Source organism: Pollachius pollachius, assembly GCF_949987615.1.
Source record: "Pollachius pollachius genome assembly, chromosome: 1".
Classification (NCBI taxonomy): Eukaryota; Metazoa; Chordata; class Actinopteri; order Gadiformes; family Gadidae; genus Pollachius; species Pollachius pollachius.
In genome coordinates, this window is record NC_136934.1 from 40,188,414 (window position 1) to 40,203,015 (window position 14,602).

Sequence of the window (14,602 nt, forward strand, 5' to 3'; positions counted from 1 at the left end):
TGTTGATGCAATGAATGAGAGACGGTGGTGGTCAGGGACCTTAAAGGTGCCGGACCCTCGACATGGAAAAAAGACCACAAAGGGCCAAACCGAGGGCCACACGGGACGAGAACACTCTCACGAACAATGCCAACCAGGGCACTAGATGCCTTGTAGCTGCTGTGGTGCAACCTCGGGACATTATGGTATACTAGTGGGATTGGATTATTAGCATCGGAGACTGTGCCAAGTCAATGAGTCGGCACGCGCAGACAGGTCCCGTATGAGAAGTCCTTTAACGCATGACCCAGAAACCTGGAACTCGTCGGGCTCCGTTGGAGGTTTTAATGAAACCCGAGCCGTGCTCTGGGGGATTGCCATGGTAGCCCCATCTACCCCCGAGGCACACGGGGGCGGGACCAGAAGAAGAGTGTGCGTGTTGGGGGGGGGGGGAAGGAATGAGCGAGGAGGAAGGAACTCCACACACACACACACACACACACACACACGGAAGGTCAAAGACAAGGGCACCTCTGTGCAAACACAGCTGTCCGACCCGTGTGTCTGTGTGTGCGTGTGTGTGTGTATATACTAGCGGGCCGCATTGGCCGGTTCTTAATAAATCCTCCGTCCGACTTCGTGGTCTCCCGAGAACCCACGTCTCTCAGCACAGGTTATTTCTCAAATCCCGCCGCTGTCATTATGGACGCAAATACTGCTGCATTCTTTCCCCTTGCCCCGCATCGGTCATCATTGATCTTCAATACAGCTAGGAAGCAAGGAATGTTTGATCGATGGGAACGGATATCATCAAAAGTCAGGGTCGTGGTTCCATTTTTTAACAGACAGAAGAATTTTGAACTACGACAAAAAACAACCCACACAAACAACAATGGCATATATCGGTAAAAAAACTTTTGGTCCAAGTTTCGGTATTTCTGCTTTCTGACAGGACGGTAGCAACCCCTGACCTCACTGAGACCAGAGGAGCGTGTTGTCTCCCTCCTAGTAGAACCAATGCTTATATTGTCTCCTTTCACTTTCAATGGGTGAAGAAAATAACAATTCCCGAGCTGTCATTGTGAATGGCAGCAGACACCATGCTGAAGAACAACAACTACAGACCTCTGCTTGTACAGGTGAGAAAAAATCCAGAACAATTTCTGTTCTCATGAGGGGGACTGGTTAGCAGACCCTAAAGAGGTTTCAAGAACTTCATTACAAAAGCATGTATCTTCAAGGTGTCCTTTTTTCGGACAAAATGGTCCTATGCTCATTGCTGATGAGCTGTGAGGCTTCAAATTACCTGAACTCTTTCCCCAGTTTCTTAGAAAGCCAAACATACAAATGTTTTTCTGAGGGACAGTAATTATTCATTCAAATCGAACCCTATCATTATTTATTTTCAACCAATGCGTCGTCTTTTGGGGAAAAACCATTGCACCTCCCTATAGTTTGAAAAGGCGACCCGGTTATTAAAGAGTGGCGGCTGGTTCTTCTGAAGCCAGCTGGAGAGGCCCCAGACCAAGAGTCTCTCTCTCTCTTTCTCTCTCTCAGTCTCTCTTTCTCTCAGTCTATCTTGCTCTTATTCTCAAGTCTCTCTCTCTCTCTCTCCCTTTATTTCTCTTTCACTTACTTTACTCTTACTCTCTGAGCGAGAGAGGTGGTATCTGAGCGAGAGAGGTGGCATGCAGGATAAAACACATCAACACCAACAGAGACCACCAAACATGACCATTGGGCCAGTGTGCTTTATAGGGTACCAGACGCATTGGTGGTAGCTGGCTGTATCTTGTTAGCAAAGATGTTGAAACGGTGTTGTCCAACACTGCAGCAAGCACCTTCTTCAAGTGTCTCAATATATTTCTGGTTTCTATATATTCAGGTCATTGCCCTGTGCGGATCAAGCGCAAGGGATCAATTATTTTATGAGTGGGACCAGACAGGCCATGATCCGTTGGTCGAGACCAGGTCATCGCTTGTCTGGACCAACTCATCTAACAAATATGCTGTGCATAACCTGGTGATCCCCGTACAGCTGTAATTTGAATCAGTATCGGTGACAGCAGCAGACATCATCAGAGGAGTTATACGAGGTAATATGTGTGTGGAAGGAGGGAGGGAGGGGGGAGAAAGAGGGGAGAGGAGGGAGTGCAGTGCAACTCCCACCTGTCTGTCACAGCCTTCATGAACTCGTCCAGCAGGTCATCGTAGGCCTGGCCCCGCACTCGCTTGTGTCTCAGCCCGATGTACAGAGGATCCTTCAACAGCTCCTGCAGAACACACAGGCACGCACGCGCACACACACACACACACACACACACACACACACACACACACACACACACACACACACACACACACACACATACACAAAGTGGTGTAGTGAGAGCATGAAAAGAGGAAGGTGACAAAGGCAGAGATGACGAGAGATAGCAGCGACCCATGTGAAACAAACTACTTGGAGGAGGTGGGAGGAGAGAGGAGCAGAAATGAGCTGCTCCTCCCGTTTTGGTATTCTACCAGCACATCAGTGAGGCGGAGGCGCGTCGCCGAGGAGGGAACAGTAAAAGCTCATCTGTCCCACGCCTGAGACGTAGACGGCTACAACAGCATCGTTACCATGTATCCTTCCCACTTATTAAAAGTGGTTTGCTGTAATTTACAGTCTGTGCATATCATGCTTTTTTCTACCTATTTTTGACCACACCCCAATATTTTTCTTTAGTCTGGGATCTCTGGCACCTATCCAAAGAGGGGGGAGGATTAACACTCCCTGGGCTGCTAGATTCAGCACACTACTCCTTAGGCTCAGCTGATGAGGAGAAGACAGACGTGAGGCCAAAATAAACATACTCTTTAAAGAATTACCGTTTAAGATGACAGGAACGCCTGACTGAAAAGGGCTAATAGACTCGGAGCCCATCCATGCTGGGACCCCAGCTCTATTCCTGTCTACAACTCTAACCCAAGGGCCTTTCGGAGGAACACCCCCTGTTGCTTCCACTTCAAAGAAGCCCCACTCTCGTTTCCATGTGTTGTGGACGGCACGCACACACAACTTCTAACTAATGACGTGCGTGGGTTCTCCACTGGTCCATGCTCATACCATGCATGAAGGGCATTCCATATTTTTCACCATCTCTATGTATGAATTCATAACTCTTTGTTATGAATTCATACATAAAATGCAATAGGTAGTACGCATTTTTGTCCGAGTCCAACACCTCACCACCCCATGGCTCCCCAACATCATAGACGTCCTCTAACCAAGCCCATGTGGTGCAGTGAATATGTCCCAAGAAGTTGTAGATGGTACGCAGTTTTGCATTTGTACATTTGCATTTTGGGAGGGGGGAGGTTAAACTCCTTATACACATAAACCCCAGCCGAGTTGGAAACAGAAGGAAGAGAACGTTCATATTCAAGAGTTGGAGAAACTGCAGGGGACAACTTATTTTAATACTAAGGTTTAGTATTAAACTGCCTAGGAGAGGTAGGCAGCAGATGTTAATGGTTTTTAGGTCAGTATTTTGTGTGTGCACACGTGTGTGTGTGTGGGTGTGTACAGACGCATGCGTGTGTGTATATGTGTGTGGGTGCATGACGTGTATTTAAGGGAGAAAAAATAAACAGTGGAAGAGACACAGATAGAAATGGATAGAAAGAGAGAGCGAGTGTGAGAGCAAGAGAGACACATTTGGACAAAAGAGTGTTTAGTAAAACTGAACCGTAATTAGCTGAGACAGCCGAGACAGCTTCGTTTCCCTCCGTACGGTATGCGGTCAGCTCTGGAACACACAGCCGACCCAAACACATCTCACCGTTTCAAAATACGCTCCGAATGTAAGAGCCAAGCGGGACCCTATCATTACAGTCTCAGTGATTTCTTTCTTACACCCCACAGTCGACGTAAACACACAGCATTGTCCAACCCCTACCCGAGGGTCTGTACACACACAGGGCCCCTTCCCCTCTGTGATCTCATCAGCAAAAGGGGTGAGCGTGCCATTGCTTGGCTCTCTGATAAGCCTGTTTTGGTGCTCGCTGCGCCCGAAGCCAAACGCAATCAACACCGCCTGTTTAAAGGTGAAGAGGGGCATAGGTCCCTCTGTGGAATGCGGATTGAAACTGAAAACCTTCGTATCAAAAGACCCGAGGCGGGGGGGCCGTGGCTCCGCAGGCGGCCACCTCTGTGGAGCAATACTTTTCACCCTGAGAACGGGCTACGTCACACGCCGGCGAGAGAGGGATGTGTGGAAATGTCTTCTGACAGCTGGAAAGCACAACAGAAAACATGGCGTGCCTCTGGTGCCTCTGGAGATGATGGGTATCTGTCTCCTACCCTCCCTCTTTCGCTTTCTGTTTCTCTGTCTCTGTCTCTCTCTCTCTCTCTCTCTCTCCATTCTACTATGCCATCTTACTATAGGGTGTGTGTGTGTGTGTGTGTGTGTGTGTGTGTGTGTGTGTGTGTGTGTGTGTGTGTACCTCCTATTCCCTAAACATATGAAGACTATGCGATCTGGTTTCCAAAAGTAGTCCCTATAATACCCAAAACTTTTTTATTAGGTTTATTCAATTCTATAAAGTGCCTTGTGTCTAGAGTGATGAATAGTGGCTAATAGTGTCTAGAACGGGGATTAGTAACTTATAGTGTCTAGAACGGTGAATGGTGTCTAGAACATTGAATAGTGGCTAATAGGGGCTAGAGTGGGGAATAGGGGCTAGAGTGGTGGACTGGGGCTAGAGTGGTGGACTGGGGCTAGAGTGGCGAATACTTGCTAGAGTGGTGAGAAGGGGCTATAGTGGTGAATAGGGGCTAGAGTGGTGAAAGGGGGGCTAGAGTGGTGAATAGTGAATAGAACGTTGAATGGCTAGAGAGGTATTCGTTTTCGTATATGGTCGTTCATGTTTTGTTGAATCACATTGATTGGTTACTAGTTCAACACAAAGGGTGAATTTGGTGCTGGGAACTTTGGAATGGAAATATGTTTGATGGAGAGGTTTGAATGAGGACCCGGGAGCTCCAATGTAAAGGTGAGTGTCACAGTGCTCTGGACTCGGGCAGGCCCACCCAGCAGCACTCACACAACAAGCACATTGTCCCGGATGATATCATCAGGCTCTTATTTCAGTGGGTGCTTTTGTGTGTGTGTGTGTGTGTGTGTGTGTGTGTGTGTGTGTGTGTGTGTGTGTGTGTGTGTGTGTGTGTGTGTGTGTGTGTGTGTGTTAGCGTGTGCGTGCGTGTGAGTGCACCCTGTCCATCCCCATCAGGGGGTTCAGCTCATACTTATGTTTCCAATTTCAAATGAAATGTTAGATTAGATTTATTAAATAATTACTTCAGAAGGTTACGACACCAAATCCAACCAGTTTTTTTTCCCATAGACTGTGAAAAATATGGACGTAGCGTCTGTGACGTCGCTCATTGGTTCACAGACAATCGTTACGAAGCCTTAAATTACACATTGTGGGGGACACCATTGCTTGATATTAATTGCAACCAGGAGTGAAACCAGTGCATTTTTGGCTCAATGAGGGCTGGAATTTAATGGCTGCCTCACAGTGGTCTACGTTCAAAACTCATTACTACTTATCTTTTTAATGACTTAAAGCTGACAACGGGACCTTTTCAAAATAGATAAGTTGGAGATGAACTAGCCAATGAGATTCTAACCGAATGAAGAAAGAAGAAAGTTAACTTTTTACTTTCTTCGTTATATTTTGGAAAGGTCCTGTTGACAGCTTTGAGTCACAATTTTCCAGTTGAATGGTATTTTTGCAGCCAACCACAGCAAGCCACCTATAGGCCATTAGATGAACTGCACGTTAGTATATACAGCGAGACAACTATACGTTAGTATCTACAGTGAGACACCTATAGGCCTTTAGATTAATTACACGACAGTGAGCCACCGATAGGTCATTAGATGGATTACACGTTAGTGGCATTCGCTTGGTTTCCACCAATAAGCTTGTTGTGTTGAAACTGGACAATGATGCGTTTTCACTGTCACTAGGATTTTTTGCCACATCAAGCCAAATTGTTTTTGAGAGCAAATCCATTTGAGACCTGGAACATTTGGCATTATTTGATGCAAAAGCCATCACCGCAGGTTGAAAAAAATGTTTGATTAAAAGTAATGGTAGACAAAAGTTAGAAATGGAATAGAGGCGGGCTGGGCAGGGTTAGTCAATTCAATCCACAGAAGAATTATGCATTTTATAGCCGCCCACTTGCTTGTCGCCTTCAGATAACAACAAATTGCTTCCTTTGAAAAACTGAATAAAAAGGACAGAAGATCTGGCGTTCTAGCAGCAATTATTTATTTTATGATGAAATGGATTTCAGTAATGGCTTAGAAAACCACATTTCCACGTTTGAACACATTCAGAGATCCTGTTGGACATACAACTCTTCTGAAATGTCTAGACCCAGCTCATGTTTATTTTCATCCAGCTCACTGTGTGAAGAGAATATAACAAAAAACATACAGTGCCAACAGTTAAAAAACAATGGCTTCCTGAAGTCTGCTGGCAGTTCCCTGATTTCTCCTTATGCAAGATTTCCCCATTAGTCACAAGTCGTTCTTGTTGTTGTTGCTCTCTCTCTCTCTCTCTCTCTCTCTCTCTCTCTCTCTCTCTCTCTCTCTCTCTCTCTCTCTCTCTCTCTCTCTCTCTCTCTCTCTCTCTCTCTCTCTCTCTCTCGCCAAGGACAGATTTAATCCTGTAATAACCATCATTGTTCATAATTACCAATCTGTCTCTGGCCCCCAGTGCCTGGCCCCCATGTACCTGGGTCATGCCCCCGAGAATGCTTGCTAGCACAGCAAGGTCCCGGCAGCGAACAACAACAGCCGGCCAGGGGATCTCAATGTGAAGCCGTTCCAGAGGAACACCACATGGTTTGAAAACACACAGCCGCTCTATTCAGCCAATTACAACTCATTCACCCTGTCATCTCCTCAGAATAATGGACCAGTGAAAGAGGCCCGGAAAACAGAGTTACGGTAAAATCCATCTTACAGTTGGATGCCAAATAGCCATTAGACACTCAGTTACCCATACACACGCACACACAATTATTTTTAGAAATATTTATATTATATGTTCTATATATAAAATATAAACACACATTCCATGTATTTTATGTCTGAACATTAAAATAGTAATCTTTATATGGAAATAGTAAAGATTTCCATGTGAATAAATGTCTGCTTAGTCACTGTCTATCGCTGGGTGAGGTAACGCAATGGTGATTGAGCCTATGGCCCACGCATGAACGCCTTTGTTTTTGCAGTATTATGAAGGTTACCAACTGGCTGTCTGTGGCAACTCCATTGGAAACTATCTGAACAATAACTGCTAATCGCCAAAGTTGTCGCCAAAGAGAACGAAAAGGAACTTTATACGGTTTAAACTTAGCAGGCTAATGATGATTCCACAGATAACATGTAGCTTTAGTCCTGCTGGGGCTTGAAGTCAACCCCTTACCGGTAGTGACTCTATCATCATATCATATCATCAAAATGTTGAAGTACTGTAAGTAATAAAGGAGGGAAGCTGTCTGTTGGGTGTCATTAAAAAAATACTTCTGCTCACGGTGAAACCCCTGGGCCTTGTTTACCGAGCACTTTACACAAAACTAGAGCATATAATTGGCTTTTAAGTTCAATATTCAACTTTATCCACAATAGAACAAAACACATTTACTGAACACTGGTTTAATTCTGTCTGTCACGCAGTAATGCACCACTGTTGTGGGGTTTACATTCATTATGGGTCTGTTTAAGGTCTATTGTCAGTTGTGATTTTGTTATTCTGCCCCTTTTACTTTTGGTTTCTTTTAGGCACTCACACTGCCAGCAACATCTGCCTGTTCTCCATCTAACCCTGCACGGTGCTTTGGAAGGCACACTCAACCAGAATGTGAAACGATGCTAAAGACTCACAATGAAGCCTGCAGACCATTGATGAAATACATACAGAGAATACAAAGCATGAAGTAAAATAGGGGATAAGGAGGAGGACCTGGCGGCAGGACTGAACTGTGTGAATCATAACACCAGATCCAGTTCTACCAGCTGGAACAACGTAGACATGCTATACTTTTTATGGGCCTTGATATAATTGAATAATACTTTGTGTTTTTGTTGAAGATGGACGGGATTGAAGAGGTTTGATGATGCCTCTCATGCATACACAGACACACACAGCCACACAGCCGCACACACACACACACACACACACACACACACACACACACACACACATACACTCTCTCTCGGTCTGCAAAATATCTCCATACTCCCGTCTGCATCTCTGCTCTCCACCCCTGGTCATGGGCACCAGACGGCCCCTTGGACTACTAGCCCCTCTGTTAGGTCATCTGACAACAGGAGAGGTTGTTTAGGAAAACAGACCGCCGACACGCTGCAAAGAGCCGGTGCCTCAGCGACATTTATTTGGGGATTTCCACCACACCCTAGGCCAGAGCTGGGATGACATTGAGGAGCACAATATACCGTATATTACTAGTCCCCATATTCCCCACACACATTGTATCTGTGGCAGTGTGTGTGTGTGTGTGTGACACAAAAGCTGTGCAGCTATTAATAGATAGATATTTAGTATACACAACAGACACCCAATAGATATTAAGTAGAAGCAATAGGGAAACAATAGAAATTTAGCTGGCAGTGGTCAAAAGACTGAGAAATGCAATCCGATCTGGCAGGTTGCACTACCTCCCCACTGCTGTTGAAATGTTTGCAGAATGTAAATGGAATGCGTTGCGTTACTCCTGATAAGTTTGCAGGATCTAAACTCTTCTCAAAACTCCCCTCTTCAACCTTTCCTACTGCCAGTGACCCCCCCTCTTGTTCGTCTGCTCGTCTCCTTGTGTAATATTTGATTACGTTTAATCCGATTTCTATGTTAAATTAAATGTATTATTATAATTATTATTAAAAGGTGCCAATTTCTTTTTGTTTCATTTGAAATTCTCTGCACTACTTATATTATAATATATTTTGTGGCACGTGTTTCATTTTTGCTTCTAGAAATACAGTAATTGAAGTGTGGAGGTACCTTTTTTAGGCAACAGGATACACACAGCCTGAAATTTGGCTGTGTGTAAAATGGGCAAAGCATTAAATAACCTACCAGTTTTGACTGACCTGCCACACCTGTATAGGCAGGATCACTGGGCATTTCGGCATCTGAAAGTGTCTTCCCTGCAAAGAATTTCTAATTTCTCTTTTTGGGGGGGTTTATCCTCTTTATTTTAAAGTCTCTAAGGATACTTTCTGGTTTAAGAAATGTTCAATAGATCTCCCCCAAAAGGCTACTGGTGCGGTACTCGTGCCTACCTCGTTGTCTGTGCCCACGTCCAGCATGACCGGCAGGCACTGCATGGGTGGCATGCCCCCGCAGGCCGTGTAGAGGGCCAGCTTCCCCACCGGGATGCCCATGCCGTAGCAGCCCAGGTCCCCCAGCCCCAGAATCCTTTCTCCGTCCGTCACGCACACGGCCTGTGAACAATCCCATCCGTCAATATCACTGTTCTCTCTTTCATCAACAACGGTTTGTTTTGCATACTGATTGAATGTATACTCAACAGAACACAACAGATGGGACGCTTCGCCCACAATGGCCTACTCAATGTGGTGCTAAAACTGTAAACATGTGCTTCTGTATTCCATCCGCTTGGGAAAGCATCTCGCTTTTTTGGCACCCTTACACTGCTGCCAAACCTGGGAGCACATTTTCTGTCTCTTCAGGAGGGTGCTGGCACCTAGACGCTTTCCTCTCTCCCGGCGATGTATTCACAATAACAGCCGAGATGTTGTTCCTCTGAGGGTTTTCAGTGCGTAAAAGCAATCAATTGTGCCACACTTCATATCGTTAGCAGACGGCATTGGTTCTTAGCGTTCCACCTCAACGCCAGCAGGCTTATTCCTGTGATTAGTGACGCAGATGATGACGCGGCCAACCTTTTTTTAACTAGATCATTAGCGTGGAAATTTCAACATCTGTTCAGATTCCATTGGTTTGTTTTTTATTGTTTCCACTAAAAGCACATTAGGCTGAGTCAGAATTCTAAATGGAATAATAATATAATAAGGCAATAATGCAACACTTGCATGTCGATAATTACAATGAAGCGACCCACAATGACCGTATTCCGCAACAACATCTGACCCTGTTCACCCTGTCTTTCGCCCTCCTGTTTAGGTCTGGGGTTGAAATGCCATTGTGTGTAGGTCATATTAGCCTGAGTCTCTGATAAGACTTTATTTCCAGATTAAGTGGGGAGCGGGGAGCACCGAGACAGCGCCGGGGTAAATGCCTACCTGTTGACAGCAGTTAGCAGGTGGCTCACGCTGCAGGTATGCCCGGCATGTCAGGTGTACCCGCAGCGAGGCTCAGCTGCATGCCATGAAAAAATGTACACCTTCGTGACTCATCATAGGGTTAATACCTATACATACTGATAATACAGACAGCTCTGTGGAACGCCCGACTCCTGGTGCATAAGGGTCTTACCTAACATCAATGCCAGATGAATGTTTGAGTTGCTCTGCCATAAGCGTCTGGCTGCCCTCCTGATCAGACAGATTTCCAGCAGACCTGGTTCAAATCGGGCTGATTACAACCATTTATTTAATATGGGGCGGGTTGATAATATGACGGAGGAGAACTCCAATCGGAGCGACATTGAGGCATTTTCATGAACTACCAATATGGCTCAAGACATGTGTCACACGTTTCGCTGCTCTGATTGGTTGTTAGTCTATCCAATTGCGCCCAGAGGCATTTCGGTCCCATCATCCATATTCAGTTCCCCCCCCACCCAGCTATGGGTTAGAACCAAGATGGCCGCTAGGTGAATAAGGCCCGTACCATGTTGTTGCTGTAGCTATGTCTTGGGTCATTGGCTGGAACGTGAGCGAGTTGAGACCCAGTCGAGCTGCGGCTGTTAACGTGCAAGCAGTGAGGTTTGCTTACCCGGATGTCTTTCTCTGGCCAGCTCTGGAGCACGTTGGCGATGTGGCCGCGGTCATGAATAGTGATGAACAGGCCCCTATGGAAACAAAACCAAGAGCGCTTGGGTGAAGGGTCACCAATTTTATTAAACACAAACCTAATATTTTCACAAAACCCACCCTGAATCAAACATTCAAAGGCTTTCATTGAATACTTTGAAGTTTGTTTACTTGTATTTTACCTTTCTGCATCGCCCCTTTTCTCAATCAACAAAAGCAATGGAAATAACAGTGGGGCGTGCATTTTGGACATTAAGGCTGGACATAAGGCCTACCTATGAGAATCAATGAGTGTCCCCCAAATACTCCATAACAGGTGGAGGTGCCCTTAACTGTAGGATGTAAGAGGGAAGCATGAGTGGGAGGTCTGACACTACCCACCAAACCCATCTGGTGACTGGGCCCCATGGCGACATGTCGACAACATAAACAGCAACTTTGTACAAGTAACAGCTTTTAAAGTGCATCTACTGAGCCATTCGCGGGCTATGCCAGTGGTGAAAAAATAGAGAGGAAACTTCAAATACATTCACAGCCTGAGACATTTGAAAAGTGGCTGGTATGTAGAAGGAATATATAAATACAACGGGAAAAATAGAGTCGCCTGAGATTAGGCTTTTTCCGTCAAATGCGAAAAATAGACATTAAACACTTCGGAAATGAGTATTCCACTTGTCAATGCTCAAGGTACACTTTTAGATGCCTGAATGAGAATAATTTATTGAATTGAAGGAATTGAATAGGCCTGAGAACCAGAAAAACAATTAATTATTTGATGAGTTAGGGCAGCCTTTCTTGATCTTATCCACACACAGGATGTGTACCCAGATCGTCCAGAGGGCTTCACATTTTAGAGTTGTTTACCCCAAAAAAAGCAAAAAGCAATCAATTACAGGGTTATGAGTGACTCTGATGGAAATGGAGGTGCTGGAGCTGAAGGATCGGCTGGTGACCCAACAACCTGATGGTCAGGAAATGTCTCTTTGAGGAAGATCAAAGCAGATCTTGTAATCCCTCTATTCATCATGCCAAAATATACAAGAAGCATCATTTTTACTCGTTGCTACTCCTTGCGAAGCAACATTTATTGGGGCCATCAGGAGAACTGCCATCGGGGGAACCATTTATCTTTTTACCCTTGACAGCCCAGAGGAAAATGGGGAGGCAGAGCAGAGACGATAAGAGGATGGGAGGAGGGGGTTTGGCATGTCAGTGACACATTCCAGTGTTGTTTGCGTCATGATAAACCCTAAAGTGCATATAGACACACACTGTTAACAATGTCTAATATTGTAATCATCTGGTCTGTGTATATCATGCCAGCAGGGAAGATCCTTAAATACATGTATCTGTGAATGCATCATTACTGTGGCTACTCTGTCCTCTATACTGGACAAGCTTGAACAATAAATCATTGTATAAAGTCTGAAAAACATCAGGGCTCTTTCTTATGCTGGGTTCACACTACAGGATAATTAGCCAGATTTGGTCAATTCCGGCCAGCAAAGCCCTGATTTCTTAATGGTTCTCCCGATATTCTTGCCAGATTACCCTGTGGTGTGAGTATGTTAAGAGTGTCCTTTAAAGATCTAAGCCCTCTGTTGGGGAAGCAGTGGCAACTGTGTGAGTGCTCAAACGTGGGAATGCTGGCAACCTTGCAAAGCCATGTAGCATCCAGCCAGGGGCCAGAGCAACACCCAGTACCGAGACCCTAGAACTGCTCCCTGGCCAAACAAAGACACTTGGGCCCCGAGTGCTGACCCATGTCTATGGCGGGGGGAGGAGTGGCCCTCAACCCACAACACAGTCTCACACCCCGCCGGGCATGGAAACCTCTCAGGCCCTGTTTGCAAGATGCAAGATCACAAATGACGTTGGCTGACAGAATGGGCACAGATTACCCAAACGGTGACGGGGGGACTGTAGAAAAATCTGCAACAAAGTGTCGTAAATCTGGGTAAATGAGATTAAGAAACCCCTCAGGGAAGATATTTTGACAGATCCCCAAAGGTGCTGCAGTGTTGTCTGTTGGCTGTCCGTCATAATGCAGCATAATGGACAGATTTAGAAAAATGTGTATCTCTGAAAAACAAATTGGCCTGTTTTCTGCCCATTAACAGAGGGAATAGTTGTGAAATGGAACCCTACAGTGAAAAAAACATTACACATCAAATTGGTGAGCACTGGCAACATGGGAGCCAGTATAGAAAACAATTTTGTAAGGCTGTTCCCTGTTTCAGGAATTCACACAATTCAATCCAAGCCCACAACTATAAATTGTGAAAGCAGATATTTCCCACAGAACATTCTGGGTGATACTTTAATTTTCAATCTAATTTGAAGTCGTGAGAGAGTAACTTCCCACGTCCAGAATAAACCGGGACCTCTCCAGCAACCAACAGCCACCTGCCCCACACAGTCATCTTTCCCCAACAGCTGTTTCCGCCACACTAATTATTTCCATTAAGCTAGAAACTGCCCGTCAATGTCCTAATACTGGACATCCAGCCAGGTCGCCCAGAGAAAGCACTCACAGCCCTGCGTCTGTTGGACGGGTAACATGATGTAACTCCACACCAATAGTGTAGATAGAGACATGTAGCACCCTGACTTTGATCCTAGCCGATGCTGCTGTCATTGCTTTGGCCAATAATATGCTTGGACAATGTCATGGATCCTGTTTGAGTTTGAGCTGGAAAAAAGTATGTTTTTGAGTGAGTGAGAGGGTTAACAGGCTCTGACATGCAATTCAGATTTCTGTACACACAGCAAAAGAATGGAAAAGAATGTTCCAATGCTGTCACCACAGAAACAATAAACAATTAAACTGCACAGTTCTTTTGATTTTGGTTCAGTCTGAGGCTTCATACTGTAATTGGAAAAAGCACAAATGTAATCCGAGAAATCACCAACTTTTGTCCAAAAAAGTTTACTAAAAAGGAGATGTGATAGGTCATTTTCCATGTTGAGCTCTTTGACTTTGTAGGAGCTTTACTCCAACATTAACACAGTGGATTCCCAGAGCAGTCTGAAATAACATTTCATTACAGCTAGGCCATTTGACAATTGAACACACCAGAAGGAAGAGAGGAGAGAAAATAAATTTCAGACAGTTCCGAGAAAACGTATCTTAAACTATAACACATTCTGCAAATTGGTATCAGATCTAGGTCAGTGACGATGGTGGTGCACCTCTCTGAAAGAGACTTATCTTACAGAGCATCTCCAAAGAAGAACAACTCACACTACTGACATATTGTGCTAAGGTACCATTGGCCACTGATGAAAAGTGAACTTTTCTTAAGACACTTCTGTTTGATGGAACATGAAGTGGTAGCATTCACCAAGCATCTTCAGAGAAACAAAGGGTGCAAAGTGTGCACCGTCCCGTCGACATACAACGTTCTATACGTTCAAAACCATTATTTTCAATGAAAGCCCTCACATCACGCTATAACCAACTATAATAAGAGAACTCTATATATGTATGTCCCACTGTCCTCGATTTAAACTTACTAACTATATTTGATATTTTTTCCAATACAGAGATCCAGCAAACCATCTAAACACATTAC

General features: G+C 44.9%; 1 protein-coding gene across 2 annotated transcripts in view; it reads right to left on the bottom strand.

Moving 5' to 3' along the window:
* Window positions 1-14,602, bottom strand: part of me1 (malic enzyme 1, NADP(+)-dependent, cytosolic) — a 61,013-nt gene that overhangs the window by 13,424 nt on the left and 32,987 nt on the right. For both annotated transcript variants that reach the window (XM_079731944.1, XM_079731943.1), the window contains exons 4-6: window positions 10,990-11,065; window positions 9,351-9,512; window positions 2,149-2,252 (exon numbers count right to left, since the gene is read on the bottom strand). In XM_079731944.1, coding sequence (XP_079588070.1) covers window positions 2,149-2,252; window positions 9,351-9,512; window positions 10,990-11,065 — 342 coding nt within the window. The remainder of the gene's footprint in view (window positions 1-2,148; window positions 2,253-9,350; window positions 9,513-10,989; window positions 11,066-14,602) is intronic.